At 30.2% G+C, this 22017-nt stretch overlaps 2 protein-coding genes across 5 annotated transcripts; both read left to right on the top strand.

Moving 5' to 3' along the window:
- Positions 1 to 236: 236 nt before the first annotated feature.
- Positions 237 to 3299, top strand: LOC107405404 (probable aquaporin TIP-type RB7-5A). Its single transcript, XM_048464442.2, has 3 exons — positions 237 to 567; positions 1629 to 1879; positions 2769 to 3299. Exons 1-3 carry the CDS (start codon positions 441 to 443, stop codon positions 3141 to 3143), a joined length of 753 nt encoding a protein of 250 aa, XP_048320399.2. The 5' UTR covers positions 237 to 440; the 3' UTR covers positions 3144 to 3299.
- Positions 3300 to 18726: 15427 nt separating this feature from the next.
- LOC107405401 (VAN3-binding protein) lies at positions 18727 to 21888 on the top strand. 4 transcript variants are annotated; one of them, XM_060818190.1, is made up of 7 exons: positions 18727 to 18884; positions 19645 to 20051; positions 20136 to 20478; positions 20936 to 21112; positions 21203 to 21252; positions 21362 to 21416; positions 21495 to 21888. In XM_060818190.1, the coding sequence occupies exons 2-7, from the start codon at positions 19788 to 19790 to the stop codon at positions 21731 to 21733; spliced, it is 1128 nt and encodes a 375-aa protein (XP_060674173.1). In that variant the 5' UTR covers positions 18727 to 18884; positions 19645 to 19787; the 3' UTR covers positions 21734 to 21888. The 4 variants fall into 4 exon arrangements, with proteins under 4 accessions (XP_060674173.1, XP_060674172.1, XP_048319325.2 ...); XM_060818189.1 differs by having other exon boundaries at positions 20136 to 20514; XM_048463368.2 differs by having other exon boundaries at positions 18753 to 18776; positions 20136 to 20514.
- The last annotated feature ends 129 nt before the right edge of the window (positions 21889 to 22017 follow it).

Raw genomic sequence — 22017 nt, 5'->3', positions numbered from 1 at the left:
ATGAAAATGAAATTGATACCTCAGTCACTAAACGTAATAGGAACTCATTTCAACTAGATAATATTCTAAAAGAGCATGCTCTTCAATATACATAAGTGTCTATCTGTTCCTAATTAATTATTAATTACTACTTTAATTAAGTTGTCTTTATCCTCATAATGCCAATGATTTATCCTCAAAAAATAAAAATTTCAAAGGCGGTTGGTCGGCTCCCTATTATATGATAGCAATGTAGAATTGTGGTCCATATGGTCGGTGCCGGCGATAGATGGCCATTTTTCTTCTTGCATTATAGAAATATTGGCTGCTTTCTATGCACTATTTAAGCCTTGCCTTAATAAGCAACAAGCACCTTAACGAACGCCAAAGTTCAAAGCTAGTGATCATTTGGCCTTTGAAAACTCTTTCTCTCTTTCACTCTCTTTTTTACTGAGCCAAAAATGGTGAAGTTGGAATTTGGTAACTTGGGTGACTCTTTCCGTTTTGGCTCACTCCAGGCCTATTTGGCTGAGTTCATTGCCACTTTGCTTTTTGTATTTGCTGGTGTTGGATCTGCCATTGCTTTTGGTAAGACTTGCTTATAATCATTGAATTTTGCCTAATCAAATATATACCAAAGTTTTTATAGCATATATGACTTCAAGAGACATAAATGAAAAAAAGTAGGAAAGGAATTTTTATTTTCAAAATAGAAATACTGTCTTTCTTTTTTTATTTTTTTATTTTTTTATTTTTTTATATATAATTTGAATTGTTTCTGACAAAAAAAAAAAAAAAGCTTTAACATTTTGGTAATGAACAAAAAAAAAAAAAAAGCTTTAATTTGTTCTCATTATATGTTCTCTTTGTCATCACGTTATTCTCTATTTTCTCTCTTCTCTCAACATATTCCTCTCATCTTTAAAAATATTAATTACTTTAACCTTCCCTTTAAGAAAAAACAAAACTAAAATTTATTTTTAAATGTTCAAAAACTAAAAACAATAATTTTTCCAAAATAAGGGACTCGGAAGAGTAATTTTAATGGTTCTTAAAATTTGGATTTTATACAAGATAATCAAATTTTGATGAAAATTTTTATAGCGATAGTTAAATTCGTAACTCCATTAAAAAAAAAAAAAAGAAAATACTTTTGCAAAAATACAAACAAAAATATTTTTAGTAAAGGATTTTGTTTTGTTTTGATCTTTTTCAAAATATATTGGGCTTGTTTACGAGAAAATCATTTCAAGTTTCCTTTTTTTTTTTTTCCCCCCCTCTGTTTATATGTATATATATTTTATTCATAAGTACGTGCTCACCTCTATGTATTCTCTCCCCTCTCCACGTATTTACCATTTCTAGAATTTATTTTGTGTATCTATATATATATATATATATCTACAAGTACACACACATACACATACACACACACACATATATATATATATATCTATATATATATATATATAACTACCTTATTGTTTCCAAAGAATCTTAGAAGAATTTGATGACAAAATTTGGATTCTATGCAAAATAAAACAAAACAAAATTGATGAAAGAGTTTGTGTGTTTGTTTGTTTGGTTTTTTTTTTTTTTTTTTTTGGATGAATAACTTGAAGGAGGTGTTTGATACTGTATATGTGTAGACAAGGTGACGTCTGATGCGGCCTTGGACCCGTCAGGACTGGTAGCAATAGCTGTCGCACATGCATTTGCACTGTTTGTAGGGGTCTCTGTGGCTGCCAACACCTCAGGTGGCCATTTGAATCCAGCTGTCACTTTTGGATTGGCAATTGGTGGCCACATCACCATCCTCACTGGCATCCTCTATTGGATTGCTCAGTTGCTCGGTTCCATTGTTGCCAGTTTGCTCCTCAAGTTAGTCACTGAAGCCGAGGTATAATATTTCTTCACAAAATATGATTTTTTTTTTCAAAAAATTTATTCCTTAATTTGGTCAAAATTCAATATTTTAATAAAAAATAAATTTTAAATGGTATTTGAAAAAAAAAAAAAATAGTTTGCTCGTCAACCATTTTTATAATTATCAACTACAAATTTAACTATCCTTTTGAATAACCTAATAGCAAAACCTTTTTTATTTTTTTATTTTTCAAAAAACAAATATATTATTTGTCATTAGTGATCCATTGCCTATGCCTATAAACCCCTAGAGCAATTTAATTTGATTAATATTAAGAGTTCACTTTTTTTCAATTCTAAAAAGATAAGAAAGATTTAATTCAACAAAAAACAATAATAATAATAATAATAATAATAATAAAAGATTTAAATGAATTGTTGTAAGAGCATCGATTCATATAGTAACCATTCCCAACGGTGACAAACATCATTAAAATTCATTTGGGATTGATTTCTATACATTACTTATCTTTTATGATTTAATTTCTCAACAATTACTAAATCAATGATTCTTCTAAAATTACGAAATAAGTGATTTTTTAATTACCAAATTAACAAAAAGTGATTTCAAATCTTTTTGCCAAATAGTATAGAGATTGTTTTTTATTTTCTTGAAAGTGATTTTAGTCATTTTAAAACTACTTCTAAACGGGCACTTAGAGCTCGTGAATGATTCTTGGAGACCTAAAAATACTGTAAAAAGGGTAAAAATATTTCTTATGGTGTTTGGTAAAAATAATCTAAAAATCATTTTTTATAATTTTGTTATAGAAAAATAAACTATTTGGTGATTCTAGAAGAAGAATTAATTAGGTGATTCCTGAATAAAATTACTAACTTTGTGTAAACGTTGGGATTTATAGAATGTCCCAACCCATAGTTTGGCTGCAGGATTGGGTGTAATTCAAGGCGTGGTGTTTGAGATCATCATAACTTTTGGATTAGTCTACACTGTCTATGCCACAGCTGCAGACCCTAAGAAGGGTTCGCTCGGAATTATAGCACCAATTGCAATTGGGCTTGTTGTTGGAGCCAATATTTTGGCAGCCGGTCCATTTAGCGGTGGTTCGATGAACCCGGCTCGTTCATTTGGACCAGCTGTAGTTAGCGGAGACTTCTCACAAAACTGGATCTATTGGGTTGGTCCATTGATTGGTGGAGGTTTGGCTGGGCTTGTCTATGGTGACATTTTCATTGAATCTTATACTTCAGTTCCACCTTCAGAAGAGTATGCATAAAAATCATATTTAATAATTATGAGCTTTGGGTTTATGAAGTAATTTTCTTGAATTTTGGGCTCAAGCATTTGTGTAGTTTTGTTGTTGTCCAGCCAAAAAAGAATTTGTACCTGTTAATAAGAATTGTAAATGATAAAATACATTTTGGCTTTATGATTTCTTTTTCCTTGTTTCATCATCATTGTTCATGTGACTTGACTAATGCTATAATTTTATTATTTAATTGACGGAGATGGTAACTGTGGAGATTAAACACAATTTTTAAATGACATCATTGCAACAAAAATGAGCGTAGTGCTCAATTATTTAATTGACAGAGATGGTAATTGGGGAGATTAAGCACAATTTTTAAATGATACCACTACAACAAAAATGAGCATAATGCTCATAAAGACTAACATCCAAGTGTCCATCTTAAAAAGCTTGTTCACAATGATTAGTAGATATGCCATGGAAAAACAAAAACAATAAATTTTAGAGAAAATGGTCATTTAAAAGTAATTATAACCTATGCACTAATTGTGTGACACAAATAATGTTATAAAGAGCGTCTAAACTATTTTGAGTGTGGTTTAAAATTGGCCAAACATGGGATTGACCAAATTTAATAGTCCATGGTGCTAGTGCAGTGTGCAAAACTCACCATAAAAAGGTTAGGAGGAGTGAACAGTTAATCTAATGGGCATTAGAGCTTTCTTCTTTGGTAAAATGTTGGATCAAACTATATTATTTTTATTAGAATCTATATAGAAATTGATCTAAAATTTTATTCTTCTCATAATGTCTATACATCCATAATGTCTATGCACCCAAACATACACCATTATTAAAATCATGGTACATATCATCATCTTTTGCAAATGTATTTGCCTGGTAATCAAGTACAACGCAATCTCTCTCCATCCATATCTAGTCATAGAAAAGAAAACAATACAATATAAAATAAATCAATTATTTAAAAAATAATAATGATAAAAGTATCAGCTTATGTTCATACTGAGATTTTAAAATAGCTTATGTAGAATGCATATACACAAAATTTCCAATGTTACTTATATACATTGACAGGACTCACCTCAGGAATATTTTTAGGATCTTTTCGATAGCTCCGCCTAGTGAAGTTTCATTGGACAATCTCTAGAGAATATTCAATGGAACCTCACCTAAACCGTGAACAAACAACATATGTTATAACAAATAATACCTTGATATAAAGATAAGCCACAACAGCATACAAATTCATAAATATGGTCCACAACTTCAATGTATCATATTAAAGGCTATAATTACATATATATAATAGGGTCACTACATTGTCCAATATTTAGGTCAGTGCATTCTAAGATTCTTTGTAAAATTTAAAAATACAACTGATACAAATAAGTCTAGAAACATAAAGATAATTAGGAAAAAGATAAGTACTCTTGCTGCTGTGGGAACCACGGAACAATAGGTGATGCGTGATATAGACTGTCAACTAACCGCCTGAATTTAGAGAAACAAATTTGAAAACAAATAAAATATGAGATAAAGATATCTAAGTGAAAGTCATAATACAATAAAAAAATAATGTTTTATTTCTGTAAAACTTTCTTTCAAGACCTCTTGTTCCACACTTTTGAAAGTTTTTCCGTTTAAAATTATTTTACAAAATCCAAACTTATATCCCAAATCAATATCATAAAATCGATGCTCAAATAGTATAAAATCAATGATTATTAAAATATTATAAATTAGATTAATCATGATATAAATGTTGAGCATAAACTAATATAAATATAATTTAACAAAATAATTATGAAAATGCAGTAAAATCATAAATATCAGAAAACCGATGATATACTCAAAAGCATTAACAATGTATCATATGATATACCTAACGCTACCAAGTGGTGCACAGTGTCCCGGAGCACCACTGGATACTAAAAGAAAGAAACATTTGAGATGAATCCACTTCATGACCCTCAATGTATGAAAAATATCGTGACAATTATAAATTTGTGGGATGAGTCCAATCCATGACCCTTAGCATACTATTGGCATTTTGGCAAGCTTGTGCGCTATAATATAATATTGAACTAAGATACTAGTATTATATGATACACCAATGAAAAATAAAAAATACAATATCTATAAACAATCTTTGTAAGATCATACTTTCCAAACAATATTGTACTATAAAACATAATTTCATATTCAAATCCAATTATTTATCTAAGTGTTTCGAAAAATTTCAAATCATCAATTTATACCAAAACATTAATACCACAATGAAATATATATCACCTCAAACCATTTTTAAACACATAAAAATATAAAAGACTTAGCCATGCTTAAAAATATACAGTTTCTAATCCGCTTTCTCAAAATCAATTATTTTTCAAAATATTTAAAACTTCAATTCAAATACCAAAAATATTTAAATATCATGATACACAAGTTCACTATGAACTCATCTGAGTTTGAAATTATTTAAAATCTTATCAAAAATCGTATAAAATGATAACACAGATATGTAAAAGCAAATATTCATATAAGTATAAAATAAACATTTAATTCAAACGATATATACGTAAAATATTCAAACCACATATATTTTATATTGGTATACCTAAAACTATTTAAAAAAAATACACCATTCGCAAATACCGCTGATGCTCACTCATGTTCTTCCGTAGGATTGCCTTTAGGCTCAATATAGGTGCTTGTAATATAATAAAATATTTATCAGGCTTTAACAACTAGACCAAAGAAATTGGTGTATACCAAATATCCTAAAATAATTTATACAACTATAAAATTATATGAATTAGATACCGAGCGGTCCAATTATATCGTGAACCCTTAGGACTTGATATCCAAAGTTGGGATTTTTCACTCGAAAGCCAATTTTACGAAATTAAACTTTCTAATGGGTTCTATTAATATCTAATTACCCTAGTCCAACCTTATTTGTCCAAATACTATCCAATTTAATCCAGTATTTAACTAATTAATCAAAAAATAGAAAAATTATAAAATGATGTTCAAAATTTATAAATTTTACATTAATGGAAAGCCTATGGAATGGGTAATAAGAATTTAAGCTCACTTTAGTCCAAAAATGTTATCAGTGGCCAAAAAACTCATCGCAAAACTTGACTAAAAATCTTGTTGATAGATCTCTCAAACTGTGAAGAGTTTTCACAAATGGAGCATGGGAATGGATTTAGAGGATCCAATTTTTGTTGTTTTTTTTTTTTTTTGGGGAGAGGAGGAGTATGGGTCAGCTTGACATTTGGCCAACCCACCGAAAAGTTGATTGGCTCCACTGCGACTTTGAATGGCCAATCCCCACACAGCCAGTGGCGGGTTGCTAAGAAATCTTGCCAGCAAGGTTGTCTAGAGGTGGGCAATGTACATTGCCAGTGTGTGTATATAGATGGTGGTCAGAATTTGAGAAAACAGCTGCAACCCAGTTAGTGCTCAAATAGGTTCTGGTCAATCCACCATGGGTCTTGGGAGAGGTTTCTTGAGTTCAGGGAATAAAACATGTATTTTGAGATTTGTTTTTTATTAGACATACTTCCTAACATTTATATATAGTCTTGGATTACTAGCAGAAAAAAATTCGAAGCTGGTTTGGATACTGATATAATATTGATGTCTAAAACTTCCCAAAATAATAACTTTTTTATCCTTAATTCAAAATTTGGCATGCTACCAATCTATAAATTTGTATTAATGTGCTCTATGGAATGGTATGCCAGTCAAACTAAAAATTAACCATATAAAGATTCAAACTCGAGACCCAACAATGGTCCAATTGGTCAAACCCAGTCAAAGTTTCAAAATTTTGGGCATTTTTCAGGATGAATGTTACAATCTACCCCCTTATGAAAATTTTATCCTTGAAATTTCATACCTTGTTATTAAACATGTAACATTGCTTCTCCACATTGTCCAATCATTTGCAAATCCACACAGCTCTAACTTTCTTAGAATCCGAGAAATTTCTATTAGTAGAAACCACTTGTTCTCAAAATCTTACTCAATCCAACCAAGCTCACATTTGGAGAACACTAATGCCACAATGCAAACTACTAAGCAGTTAGATTTCAACCTTAAAATTATAACACTTTTCATTTTATAAAATGAAAGTCAACCCCTCGAATACTACAACAACAATATAAAACAACTCTAAACCTCCACAAGTAATCTAAAAATAAAAACCAACCTCTGGTAGAGTGATCAGCAACCAATCCACCAAAACTTTAACAGTAGTAAGAAGAAACTATCAAACTCCTAAATAAAATCACGCAAAACATATATTTCAATATCAGTCCTAAAGTCATCTCGTAATCATCAATATCACTCTTGAACAACTTATAACTCTCCCAATTTGTAACTAACTCCCAAAATTTATTCATGAAATTAAAGGAAAGTTTAGTACTTAAGTTTAATTTCCTCAAATCAAATACAAGTGACATAAAATTAAAACTGAGATTGTTCTTTTTGCTTCCAATTGCACGCCTCCTACTTGCAATTATAAAATCCATGTTCCTTGCTGATTATCCAATTTTCTTAACCTTGATAAACATCGTTTTTTTCACTAAATACATCAAAGTCATAAAATAAAATTTCTTGTACTTATTCCAATAGAAGGTTTCAGATTGCTTATAAAAGCTAATATAATCCTCGAGATTATTAACTTCAAAAAGTAAAAATCCAAAAAAAAAATAAAGTCTGATTCCTTTCATCATCCCAAATATCATTCTTGAGAAAATCTTAAATTCTTCCAATTTCAAACAGACTCCAAGAATTCATACCTCGAGCAATAAAGAAATTCAAATCTTAATTCTAATACCATACCCAAATACTATGAACTAATTACTAGATGCGCAAACTACAAGAAAACATTCATTACTTTATTATATTCTAGCTATATCCAAAAATCCTATTCTTTAGAAGGTTAAGTTATCACCAAGAATATCAACCATCTTAGATCCATGAAATATCGTTAATATAAAACCCTCAATCTCCAGAAAAACAAAATATCAGAACAAAGATCTAAAATCATCAACAAAAGTAAATAATACAAAACCAACTTATGAAATTCTCAACTTAGTTCTTAACAACTTGTCCTACACAAGATCAACAAAATATATCAACCATTCTTGGTCTGTTTCCATGAAACACAAATAAGTACCCTTAAATATTTGACTAGATCAAAGAACCCTCTTGTGGGCATGGAAATTTCCAATTGACACCTAAAAGGAATTGGAATCATCCCGACTTATGTAACATATTCACGTGAAACAAAAGAATGCGTGGTCTATGAGCCAATAAAATACGTGCATCACTATCAAGCATAAATAATATACTTGTCACAACATCGAAGGTGATCTGTGCCTCCTACCTAGTCATAATATATACCTTACCTCTAATAAGTGGTTGTCCTTTTTGACCTTTGCTTTTGGCTATGCATGCAGACTGCTATCTAGTGTTGGTATAACCGCTTAAAGTCTGGCCTGCTTGTGTATCCTATATTTTTGTACCCATCAGTCTGCTGAAAATGAGTTTGCTAAAACTAAGCATCCGATGTTGAGGCTCTTGCTTGACTATGTTCTTGATAGGGACAATTTATCTTAAAGTGTCCTGATTGTTCACAATGAAAGCATGATCCATTCCATTGGCACGGTCCATCATGAAACTTACCACAGAAGATACAAGAAGAGCAGAAACTGCCTCAGCCTGTGAATCTTTGGAAATGGCTGTTACCACTACTCATTGTTCGCTATCTTGAACACTGAGTGTGTCCACTTCTCTGGAATCTATTGTCTCTGGAGCTATGTCTGTATCCTCTCCATCCTCCATTGTCTAATGATCTCAGCTAAAGTTGCCCCTTTTAAACGATGTTGTCTGAGGGTCTCCAAAGGCATGCCATCATCAATCGGTGCTTAACTTGTGTATCAAAGTTTGCCTTTCTACCTCTAGGGTAGCATTTCTCGTAGATTGATATATGGGGTGAACTGCACTTGAGATGCTCAATTCTATAGGCTCGATCAAACAATCAAGAAAACTTCTTGCTGACTTCATCAAAAACCGAGTTAGGGTAGAACTTTGATAGCTCCCTGAATCTTCGCTCATACTTAGAAATTGTTATGCTACCTTGAATGAGCGTCTCAAACTCTAGCCTCTTAGTCTCAACAAAGGCTGGAGGGTAGAATCTGGTGTGAAATGGAGTTTTGAATTGTGCCCAAGTATGATGTCTCCTGGTCCTCTCATAAGTCCACCACTTTCATGCATTTCTCTTTAGCATGAAGCTAGCTATCTTGATGCTATAACTACAAAATTTCTCACGATGTGGTAGTATACATCTCCATTAAAAAAAAAAAACAAAAAATCTATACTCACAAAATAAATCTAGTATCATTCTTTGTTTTCCCTTGCATACCCCAAATCCAATTTTGACTAAATCTTTGCCAATGTCTTAGAATTTTTGACGATTTTGAAGACGCTAGCCACCTACTAAACTCCATTGAAAATGGATTTAGGATTTTGTGTTATTTAGCTTAAGGGTTTAATTTGGTTTGTATGAAGATCATTGTAACAATATAATAGAATTATATAAACAAATTAATTGGAGAGTTTGAAATACTTAAAAGATACATAGAATAGAAACGATACTACCATCACACACATTAAATAAACTTATTAAAATATGCCCCTAATTCCAACATATCTAGTCATATTCTACAATAAAATTCAAAATATAGAATTAAAATTTTTAAAAGATACATAGAATTATCAACAATCATATTGAGTATCTCTTTTCACTAATACCTAATTATCATATCATTTTTTTTAAATTATCATAATCAATTTTTTTCATCACATTTTTTTTACAACTAAACAAAACTTTAAAAAATACAGAATCAAAGTGTGATTGAGAGAAGAAACCAACAAGCTTATGAAATTGAATAGTTGCTAATCAAACTTGTAGAGAATGGTTTCGATATGAAACAGAGATTGTACGGCCATTTGCATTTGAGTTAAGGCAACCAAAAAACTTAGCTTCAATTTCTAGTTGCAAATTCTAACATGCATAAGCCAAAATCACAAATCAAACAAAATTAACACAGAACAAAAAAAAAATCACAAATCGAACAATTGTAAATTAAAATTTCTACAAAAAAAATGGAAAAAGAATTTACTAATGCAAGAAAGCGTAAAGCTAACAGAAAGATGTGTTCATCAATTGGTCATGTGTGGAGCCATGAACCTAGTGAAACCGATCAAAAGAATTCATAGAGAGAAGCGTAGCTGATCAAGAAGGATTCGTAGAGAGGAAGTGGAGCCAATCAAAAAGATTTCACAAGGAGGAGAAAATCACAAGGATGAGACAAGCTTGCGAGTCGTTTTCAAAAATTGTCCAATGAGTTCTAGAGAACCCTCACTTTTTACAATGGGAAAAAATAGTCTAATGATCTTTTAAAAGATTGGATAAGGACCAGATTGTTTTTTTTATCTAGTCCAATAGGAATAAAATGCCACCAAATACCAGGCTGGACTGAAATTTTCTAAAATCCAATCTAGTCCTCCTCTATCCTATATCCCAAGCAGGTCGTTAGGGTTTATTTCAATTATATCTCTTGAGGTTTACAATGATTAAAAATCAATCTCTTAATTTGAGTATAATTTCATATATATTGTTTATTGCTTTAGCTCCTTTGTTAGATTTAATAAAAGAACAATAAAGTGTGGAAGCAAGAGTTGAAACAAATAAACTCACAGTTTGTTCGATATGTTGGTATTGCACAATAAGTGACAATCATTTTGTCCTTTTCTCCTCTATGTATCTTGTAAGATTAAAAAAAAAAAAAAAAGAGAAGAAGGAAAATATCTATAAAATTTAAAAAAAAAATTCTTAAACATAAAAGAATAGAACCTAAAATACTTGAGATCAATAAGTTCTTTCAAAGTTCCTTTTCATGGTTATATATATTAATAGATAACCAAGTTTGGTAATTAATTTTCTTTTAATTGATATAAATCCAAATATTTTTCTATGTTCATCCTTCTTAATTTGGTAAAGTTTATGTGGGATTTTAACTCTAATCTTTAGATAAAATAATTATCTATTTAATTTTATTTAGTGTAGAAACGGCTATCAATTAAACGCCATTTAAAATTTTTTTTGTTTTGTTTTGTATGTTTAAGCCTTTTAAAGCCGATTCTCTTAACTGGTAAATTTTGATTTGGTTAAAATGTTGCCAAATGATTTCCTTATGGTCTAAATCAACATGGGCTATAACCAAATGGTTCAAATTATTTTAATTTGTTGGATTAAATATTACAAAGGCCCAAAATGGATAGCTAGGTAAACGTGGGGCTATAAACAAATGATGCTTGTTTTTTGAAATAAATTAATTTGTCTAAATAAGTTTTGAATAGACATTTTAATTTAAAATTAATTGGTGTTCAGTCCATCAAAATAAGAGGATGCCAATTGAAATTCATTTGACATACAATCCAATCAAATGTCTAATAAATTTTAGAAGGGTTATTAATTACCAAATATTTAAGTAGTCCAATAAATTAAAAGGAGCATCAAATAATAATCCAAAAGGGTTTTTAAATTAATAGCCAATTAAAAATCCTACTTAAATAAAAGGATAGTTGTTTTCAAATGACAAACTATGAATTCATTATTTGGTATAAAGTTCAACCTAAATCAAGAGTTGCTAAGTAATAAGTTCAGGAAACTAATATTGTTTGATTACCTCTACCAAATCAAGGGTGGTCTAACAAATGCTAAAAGATGTTTGTATATAATTGAGACTTTGAGGGGTGCCAACCTAGTTGGAATGTCTCTTTATTTTTGATGCATAAGCCTTTTAGTTTAAAATTTAATAAAATTATTTGCTCCAAATTTTCCAAATCAAATAACCTAAACAAATCAAATTGGTTTATAAATTAAATTTCAAAAACTCTAAAGTTTTCCAAAATTATTTCAATGAACTATAGTCGACTTTATTTTGCAAAGGATATGTAGGCAGCCTAGTTTAATGCTAGGTGCAGTTCAAATTTTCATGTTTCAAAATTAAATTATGATTTTTATCAATAAAATAATAAAATCTTTTTGAGAACTACAAGTGGCTTGATCACTTTAAAATAGGTATATAGGTAGTTTAGTGGTTCTAATTGAGTGCAATTGCAAAATTATTTTGAAAATCATTTTCTCCTAAAACATAATTAAAATCAAAGGGTGTTTCCTTATAGCAGAAGAATGTAATTAAGGATTCTATAGTCTTGAATGGGCCGAACCTTAATTTAATAAACTGTTATACTTCTAATGGAGTATATTTGAAACATTAATTTGTGAATTTTAAATTTTTCGCAATCAATCATTGAGCAAAATCGAGTAGGACATTGGAGATATGCATCTCATGATCATATCCAACTAGATATAAATCCCATAGCCTCCATCATTTTTTTTTCCTTAAAAAACCTCATTCCATATGATCATATGCTTTACTCATATCAAGTTTAACATCTATTAAATAATCAGAACATGATTTCTCTTTCCCTTTCATATGTATATGCTCAAAAGCTACCAAAATATTATTTGTACAATTTGCCTTTCGAGAACAAAAACACCTTGTTCTTAAGATATTAGAACAAGAAGAAATCATTTTAATCTGTTTACTATTGTCTAAGCTAATATTTATAAACGATAATACATAAAGTAATAGACTGAAATTTAACTACTTGTAATGGCTCTTTAACTTTTGGAATTAAAGCAATAAGTGTATGATTAATAGTACCGATATCCCCATTATTATTTAAAACCTCAAGACAAGCTTTAGTTACCTTTGCATCTACGATTGACTAGTAATGTTAAAAGAATAATGTTGACATACCGTTTGAGCCAAGAGCTTTAGCAGGGTACATTTAAAAAATCCTATTATTGATCTCATCTCTACTAAAAGGATGACCATATGTTGCATTCATACGGTCTATTACTTTACCATGAACTCCATAAAAAATTGCTTCATCCATTGTTGTTAAAAATGGACGATTCACAATATGAATCGTCCAATTCGTATCGAGATGGATGTAAAATGATATACATTATTTGTTTGAATCGATTTTTGGATTAATCACACATTTCACAGAATCAAATCGGATGATTGGATTGAAGCATTGATTCACCGATTCGTTGGCAAAGTTGCAATACTCTATCCCAGATGCGATTCAAATTGGAAAACTTGGAAATTAATTGGACCAATCGAAGAAAACCCCAGTCCAGGCCTTGAGAGATCATACAAGACAACCTTGGCTGAGCCAGTGCTTTCAGACAATTACGAGGGAGTTGTGGTTGCATTGCTGATTTTTTTATTGATGATTCTCACAAAACTGTATTTTTCTCCCCATAAATTGTACTCCAAACTAAGCCCAAGGGAAATTCTCTAATTGCAAATTGCTTTAGAACAAAGTCTATTGGAGAAATTTTGAAGAAGATGATAATAATCTATCGGAGAAGTGGATAAGAAGACGATGATGATACATGAAAGAAATTTATTATTGTTTTATTTATTTCTTTTTATTTTATTGGTTAAAGAGAACAAACAACAATTTTATTATTATTTTATGATAAATTGATAAGATAGCTTGATTTCTTTCAAGTCCATGAGGAAGTGGAATAAAAATCCTTATTAATATTTTAAACAAATAATAAAATAAGATGTGCATATAACTACATAAACCTAGTTTATCTAAGTAGTAAGGTGATAACAGCTAGTATAAGATATTGCCTTTGATTATCGCCCCCTTCAATATTTTGGTAAGCAAACAAATTTTATTTTTCTTCCCTTTTTATTTTATTTTTATTTTTTCGTTTAAGGAAATATGGTAGATAACCAAAAAAGGGAAAAGTAGTGATCCAACTTGGGATTATTGTGAAAAACTAGAGGAAGGGAAAAAAAAAAAAAAGATTGAGGTTGAAGTGTATATATTGTCAAAATTATTATTGGAGAGGTATTTTTACAATAAAAATTCATTTAGCTAGTACACGAAAAGATGTTGCCCTATGCATGAAAGTTCCTAATGATATTTATGATTTATTCAAGCAATTGATAGATGGAAATAAGAAAAAAAATGATGAAGATGATTTGAAAATGAGGAAGATGAACATGGTAAAAAAAAAAAAATTTATGATGGATGCTTTTATTAAATGTGGTAAAAAATCAACAACTACTACCTTAAATACTAAATGGAAAAAAGGAGATAGAGATAGTTTTTGTTTAGATAGTTGTAGATTTTTTTTTTATGCAAACGTTCTCTTTTTTAATTTAGTAAAAAGTCTTTATTTTACAGCTATGTTGAATTCAGTTTCTTTATTTGGTCTAGGTTTGAAACCTCCATCTTACCATAAGGTTAGGATTAAATATTTGAAAAAAGAAAAAAAAGAAATAGAAACAATTAACAAGGAATTATTAGAAAAATATAGAATTAAATGGGGAAAAAAAAAAAGGATGCACACTCATAGCAGATGGTTGGACATATAGGAAAAATAAATCTATTATTAATTTTTTAGTTAATAGTGCAAGAGGGACAATGTTTCTAAAAAGTGTTGACATTTCACGTATATTTAAAAATGCTAAAAATTTAGTTGAGCTTATTGATTCTGTAATATATGAAATTGGTGAATATAATGTAGTTTAATTAGTGATAGACAATGCATCAAATTATGTAGAAGCTGAAGAATTTTTTATGGCTAAAAGGAAAAAAAATATTTTGGTCTTCTTGTGCAACATATTGTCTAGATTTGATTCTAACTAATATTGGAAACTTATTCATATATAGTGATATAGTGTCTAAAGCAAAAAATGTTACAGTGTATATTTATAGGCACTTTTGGATTTTTAACCTGATGGGAAAATATACTAAAGGAAGAGAATTACTTAGAGCTGCTGTGGCTAGTTTTACTATTTCTTATTTGACTTTGAGAGGTTTGGAAGAGAATAAAATTGGACTAAATGCAATATTTGGTTTTGAAGAGCAAAAAAGCAATTATTATAAAAAATCAGATGGTAAAATGGTTACGAATATTATTTTTGGTGATAAAAAAAAATTTGGACATCAATTAATTATTGTTTGAAATGTGTACTCCCATTAGTAAAAGCATTGAGGCTTATGGATGGAGACTTGAAACCTATCATGGGTTACACCTATGAAGCAATGGACCCTGCAAAAAAAAAAAAAAAAATTGAGCTAATTTTGATAAAGTTCAAAAGCATTATAAGCTTATTTAAGATATCATTGATGAAATATGGGCATTACAACTTCACAGGCCGCTTCATGCAGTAGCCTATTTTCTTAATCCAAGTTACAAGACAATTTTATTTTATTTATTATTTAGTGATTTATTTATTTTTTTCTATAGTATTCTAGCTATTAATTATAATATTTTTATGACTTAATTAATTAGATTTAGTTATTTTTCTATTTTAATTAATTATCATACTTGAATTGAAATGCAGATTTTAATATTCTCTTGAATTTGATGTAGATTATGAAGTAAAAACTCGCTTTTATGATACAATACAAAGAACGTGTACTAAACCTAAGTTAAGAATTATAATTGATAGATAGTTGGAGTGATTTCAGGATGCAGAAAATATGTTTGGTATGGATATGACTATTCAAATTAGAAATATAAAGCAATTAGGTAAAATATTAAATTTAGTTATTGGTAGATTATATAAATTAAATTATACATTAAATTTATTGTTTTCAATTTTATAGCTTTATGGTGGGAGTGATTTGATGAAAGTTGTAAAGAACTTCAAAATCTTGCCATTCGAATTCTTAGTTTGACTTGTAGTACCACTAGATGTGAAAGATACTGAAGTACATTTAATCAGGTATAGTATTTTGTTTTTAAAATATTAATAAATATTATATATGGTGGTTTAAATATTAATATCGTTTTTTAAATAGGTATATTAAAAAAGAAGAATTCATTTGGAACAATTAAGATTAAGTGTACTTGTTTTGTAAAGTACAATTTTCAATTAAAGAAAAAACATAAGAAAAAAATATTAGAAGGTAAGTTCCATGACCCTATCCACCTATCAGATTTAAAATCTGATGATAAGTGGATTACTAAAAAGGAAAATTCAGTCTTGCCTTATGGTACAAGTTGGATGAATATCACTGAAAGTTTTGAACTAGGAAAAAGAAGAAAATAGCGAAAAAAGAAAAAAGAAAAAAAGAAAAGGTAGTCGTAGTATATAAACAATAAGTATTTTATTTTTTGTAAAATATTCACCAACTAGTAACATAATATATTTACTTATTTGTAGGTTCAAAAGATCTTACAAGGTAAACAAATAGTTGATATTGAAGAAAATGATAGTAATGATGAGGAAGCACAAGACCATTATATAGATAGTGGTGATGACTTGGGGGATGATGATGATATTGATGAATTTGAACATTAACATTATTTATAATTTACTACTAACAATTAATTAGATTTTTTTTTTCAAAAAATAGTTTACATTAAAATTTTATTTTATGGATGTAGCTACTATTTTAGAATTTATATGTTGAATTTAAAGTTAATAATTATGTTTGAATTGATGAATGATAGATTGATATTACTATAATTTATTATTGTTGTTATTATTATGGATAGATTTAACTCATTATTAGATATATTACTATTATAAATAATACAAATTATTGATTATTATTTCCGACTCGATTCGATATGTTTCGTTTTATGATATATTGTTCCGATTCAATGAATAACAAGTGTATCTTACGATATACACGTTTTACAATTTTAATAAAACAATTTACATTTAGATTCATGATTTGACAATATTGACTTCATTTGTAGTAGAACATGAAGATGAAAACAAAATTCAAAATAATCCTCAAAAACAGCAGAAATATCACCCAGCATTGTTCATAATTCCAGAGATAGCATTTTTTATTTTTTTTTCTTTTCCTGCTAGCTACTTGCAAAATTATGAAAATACTGGGTATTTTTGTCGCGTTTACCTTCAGCTTCATCCTTTTTTCTCGTTTATCTCGTTTATGTTGTTAATTAGCTTGTTCATGAATAAAAACAGTAATATAAGTTGTTCGTAATTGTTTTTAAAAAGAAAAAAGGAAAAAAAGAAAAGAAAAAAAAAGAAAAAGAAAGTCTGTTCGTAATTATGCGGTATGAACGTGGGGCTAATTGAGTTTTCCAATTCATCGGATTATTTTGGTATAAAAGATAAAGTTGCAAAAGATAATAATTTTATTTAAAAAAAAAAAAAGATGGATGCTTTATTATTTTGCAATATTTTATCCAAAGGAATATAAATTTGGATGAGTTGGAATCTTTTGGTCGGTAGGTGTTTTTGATTGAAGGTTTGACAAGAATAATACAAAACCTCATATGTGTATATATATATACACACACACACATAACTAAAAAAATATATAATAATAATAATAATAATAATAATAATAATAATAATAATAATAATAAAAAATAGGTAGCTAATGGGACAGCCTAAACTTAGCTTAAACTGTGTAATGTTGCCCAAAACATCGAGTCACACGTCTTGGAATTCAACCAAAAACAAATTGGACGTTTATATATCTCATCACTCACATGGCATTGTCGTCTTGAGCATTAATTTGGTGTGTATGTATGTAGATATATGTCTAGCAGCAGTCTTTCTTGATTAGTTCTTGAGAAAGCCACTTCTTTCTTTGGTTCCTTCCTGAAAGCTCTTATAGAGCCCCACCATACCAACTTGATAATTTAACCTTCCAAGATTAGGACATTTTTTTTTTTTTTTTTTTAGTTCAATATCAAAAAGAGAATATAAATATGCACAAACATTGTAGAGCTCCTAGCTATATTTATTAGGAACCCAAAAAAATAAAAAATAAAAAAGGAACAAATTACCGGTACAGCTAGTCTAGCTATTGCAATTTGTACATGCATGTACCTTTAAAATGGTGATAATCACACTGACATGAGATGTGTTTCTTATATTATTTTCTTTATCAATGTGAAAATAATTTTTAGAAAAAAAACAAAAAAAAAAAAGACTATTGCTGGTAAGACATTATGGACTCATTTGGGATGTTGAACTGTACTAAGATTGACTGAAACTATTTAAAATTTTTATCAGACCAAACATTAGTTAAGAATGCATGGCTTAAGTTCCCAAAATCCAGAAATCAACAACATGATGTCGGCACGTCATCAGAAAAGAACAGATTTTAGGGGTCTAAATCTCACAACATAGTATAATTATCATTACAAATATTTTATTACCGTTTTAGAATTTGTCTCCAGGCTTTAAAGAAATAAATAAATAAAATACTTGCTTTCCTGTTGATGTTTTACATGCTCAAATGATCAAAGTAAAAAAATAAAGATATTCTTCTTTTCCTCCAACAGAGCATTTTACTTATTTTTATTCTTTTGAGAACCTTTGCCATGGTGATGGTACATTGTATATATATGTAGTTAGCCATATATATACATACTACTTAAGTTAACCATATACATATATAATATATATTGTTCATACATACGAGTTTCAAAACCGTCCCCACCGTCCAGTAAAGGTTTGTGCATGGCCATCAACTTGCTGGTCTTTCAGGCTCCTTTCCATTTAAACTAACAACCACCGAAAGTTTAATAGCGCGCTCAACCCACAAAAGAAGACGACCATGGTTATTTTTTTTTTTTTTTGTGTTTTTTTATTACATTGACATTCATATAATATATATTCAAATGCTTTCTCTTATAGATATTAGCGCTAGCTTGCATGGGTGTTAAGAAACCGCACCCATTTCTTCAGGCATGTGTTTTGTCTCTGTTCCATAATTTGTAGTTGAACTAGTTTTTCGAGATTCGTGGCTTTGTTTGGTTTCTTATTTATTTTTCTTCAATTACTTGTTCTTTTTTATCTTAATGAAATTCCTACCTGAATTCATGGGAGTTTTCAAAGCACAAGAAATTGGGTCTGCGTTTGTTTAATCTCGCTCTGCCTCCTTGATTCTAAGTCCTTTTTTGTTGTATATAATCAGTTTGTTTGCAAAAAGGGTCGTGGGTTTGTTCTTAGTAGACTAGCCTTCTTGGTTTGGAAGGTCAGCAGAGCAGGTGTCTTTCTCATCTGGGTTTAATTCCAATATTTCTGAAACTTTCTGTTTGAGAAGTGTTTGTTTGAATTGCCTATAGTCGTATTAGAAGCTTCCAAGCCTTAGTTTGTTCTCAGTTGTGTCTAATTTCATCTATTTGCATTAATTCCATAAAGCTTTTCTTGTTTTGAAAACTGGGTATTGTTTGTATAGCAATTCAAAAGTTCTTTGTACCCATTTTTTTTTTCTAGGGATTTTTTTTTTAAAATTTTTTTAAGATGCTTGCTTTGTTGTTGGTTTGAAAGTCCTATACTATAAAATGCTAACCTTTTCCTTCAATAAATTTTTACAGGAATAGTCAAGGTAAGTCAAACTTCGAATTTTGTAGAAGGTGTACAAAAAAAATACATTAGCCACCATAAATGACTGGAACAAGAGCTTTTTGATTGCTTAAAGCAAGTTTCTATCTGTGGGAATTCAATAAACATAGTTAGAATGGGAAGTGGTTATTATTCAGCTCGGAAACCTATTTCTTTTCATGGACTGCTCAACGTAGAGGAAGATGAAGAGCTAAAAATGCGGCCATTCTTGCCTGCTATACCGCAACCACAAACACCGCACGAACCTATGGAATTCTTGTCCAGATCATGGAGTCTTTCTGCTTCAGAAATTTCAAAGGCTCTTGCTCAAAAGCAGAAACAATTTATCCCTGAGAAGAATCCTGATACAGTCCCAGAAGCAGTTGTTTTACCACCAATAGTAAATAATCCATCTCCGACTCTCAATATACATGTATTTGTTAAAAATTGCTAGCTACTAACTATATATGTTCCTTTTTGGCAGTCAGGCAAGATCACAAAATCTGTTCCCACACGAATGGCGGGATCAATCGTGAAATGGTTCCACCATAAGGAGTCTAGTAACAGCACAATGAAGAAGAAAGACAGGGCAAGGGTAGAAAATGCAAGAGTGCATTCTGCTGTCTCCATTGCTGGACTTGCTGCAGCCTTGGCTTCTGTAGCTGCAGCAGAAAACTCAAGTGGTTCAGGGTCAAAGATGAATATGGCTTTGGCCTCAGCTACTGAACTCTTGGCATCACATTGCATTGAAATGGCTGAAGCAGCAGGAGCTGATCATGACCGTGTAGCCTCCGTTGTTAGATCGGCGGTTGACATCCAGAGTCACGGTGATCTTATGACTCTCACTGCTTCAGCTGCAACTGGTGCTTGCTTTTGTCCTCAAATTTTTTGACCTTGCAAAATGAAATTCACTGTTTCTGGAAAAATTTAATCAATAAATTGATAATTATATATATATATATATATATATGGAAGATTCTGTACAACTCTTGATTAGCTTTTGACAAACATATCGTCTTTTGTTTTTTGGGGTCTCCGTGAAATTTCTTGTGAAGTAAACCTGAAGCAAAATTGATTTTTTTTGACTATTTGTGTTGTACAATTGTAACTTACAAATCAATGAACTGATTAATGAGTGTTTCAAAACTTTTAGTTAGTACTTGAAATTCACATGTATCGAGATCCACTCCGTGTGTGAAAAACAGTCACTGCTAGAACATAAAGAAATCTTGCATAGTATTTAGCTATTGGTCGTTGGTTTATAGGGAGTGCTTTATTTTTTAGCATTGCGAGGAGAAGCAGCTCTGAAAGCAAGATTGCCAAAGGAAGCCAGAAAGAATGCTTCTATAAGTCCCTATGATAAGGGAATGGCTGAAACTAATCCAGCTGCTGCTTTTCTTAGTCAAATGGAGGAGCAAGGATCTCTCTGTGTGGGAGAGTTATTGCAACTTACTAGGAAAGGTAAGTTATCGAATTTGACACATTTTTACATAACGAAGTGTCACATTTTAAGCAGCTAAAATTAAATTACTCCTTACTGGAATTCAACAGGAGCTTTACAATGGAAGCGTGTCTCTATCTACATCAACAAGAATTTTCAGGTAAATAAAATCCATAGTTAGTAAAAAAAAAAAAAAAAAAAAAAAAAATTGTGGAAGAAACGTCTGGCTGCCAAACTAAAATTGCAAGTTTGTTTCCTTGTCTTCGCAGGTCGTAGTTAAACTCAAAAGTAAACATGTTGGAGCCTTCTCCAAGAACAACAAATGTAAGCATTTCTTTCATGTAGCAAATTCATGTTCTTTTCGTCTCTACCTCACATCTAACCATAAAATTCTGGTAATAGGTGTTGTTTATGGAGTTTGTGATGAGACCACTGCATGGCCGTATAAAAAAGAAAGGGAAATTACAGAAGATATCTATTTTGGGCTCAAAACTGCACAGGGTCTTCTAGAGTTCAAATGCAAGAACAAGATCCACAAGCAGAGATGGGTTGATGGGATACAAATCCTACTTCGTCGAGTCAGTTGCATTGAAGCAACTGAGTGCTCTTTAGGGTTCTTAAGTATTAGTAATAGTATATGATTTTTGTGCATATTTAGCCCGCAAAACTAGGACAGAAACAAAACCTATGTATGCCTGACTTCTGTTAAAAGTGAGAATACAAAGAGATTTAGAAGAGATGCAAACTCTAATAGCTGTTCTGTTTAATCAGAGAAAGATGGCCAAGTTTTACTCGAGTGCTGTATGTTCGTCTACATTAAAATTTCATATTGCAAAGAATAATTTGATGGAACAAGTTAAATGAATTAAGAATATGAACCATATCTTTTTTCAAATTTTTAATTTCTTTTACGGCATATTTGGAT

Source organism: Ziziphus jujuba, chromosome 6 (genome assembly GCF_031755915.1).
Source record: "Ziziphus jujuba cultivar Dongzao chromosome 6, ASM3175591v1".
In the NCBI taxonomy this organism is placed as follows: domain Eukaryota; kingdom Viridiplantae; phylum Streptophyta; class Magnoliopsida; order Rosales; family Rhamnaceae; genus Ziziphus; species Ziziphus jujuba.
The sequence above is the reverse complement of the archived record's forward strand: the minus strand, read 5'-3'. Positions and strand labels throughout refer to the sequence as shown.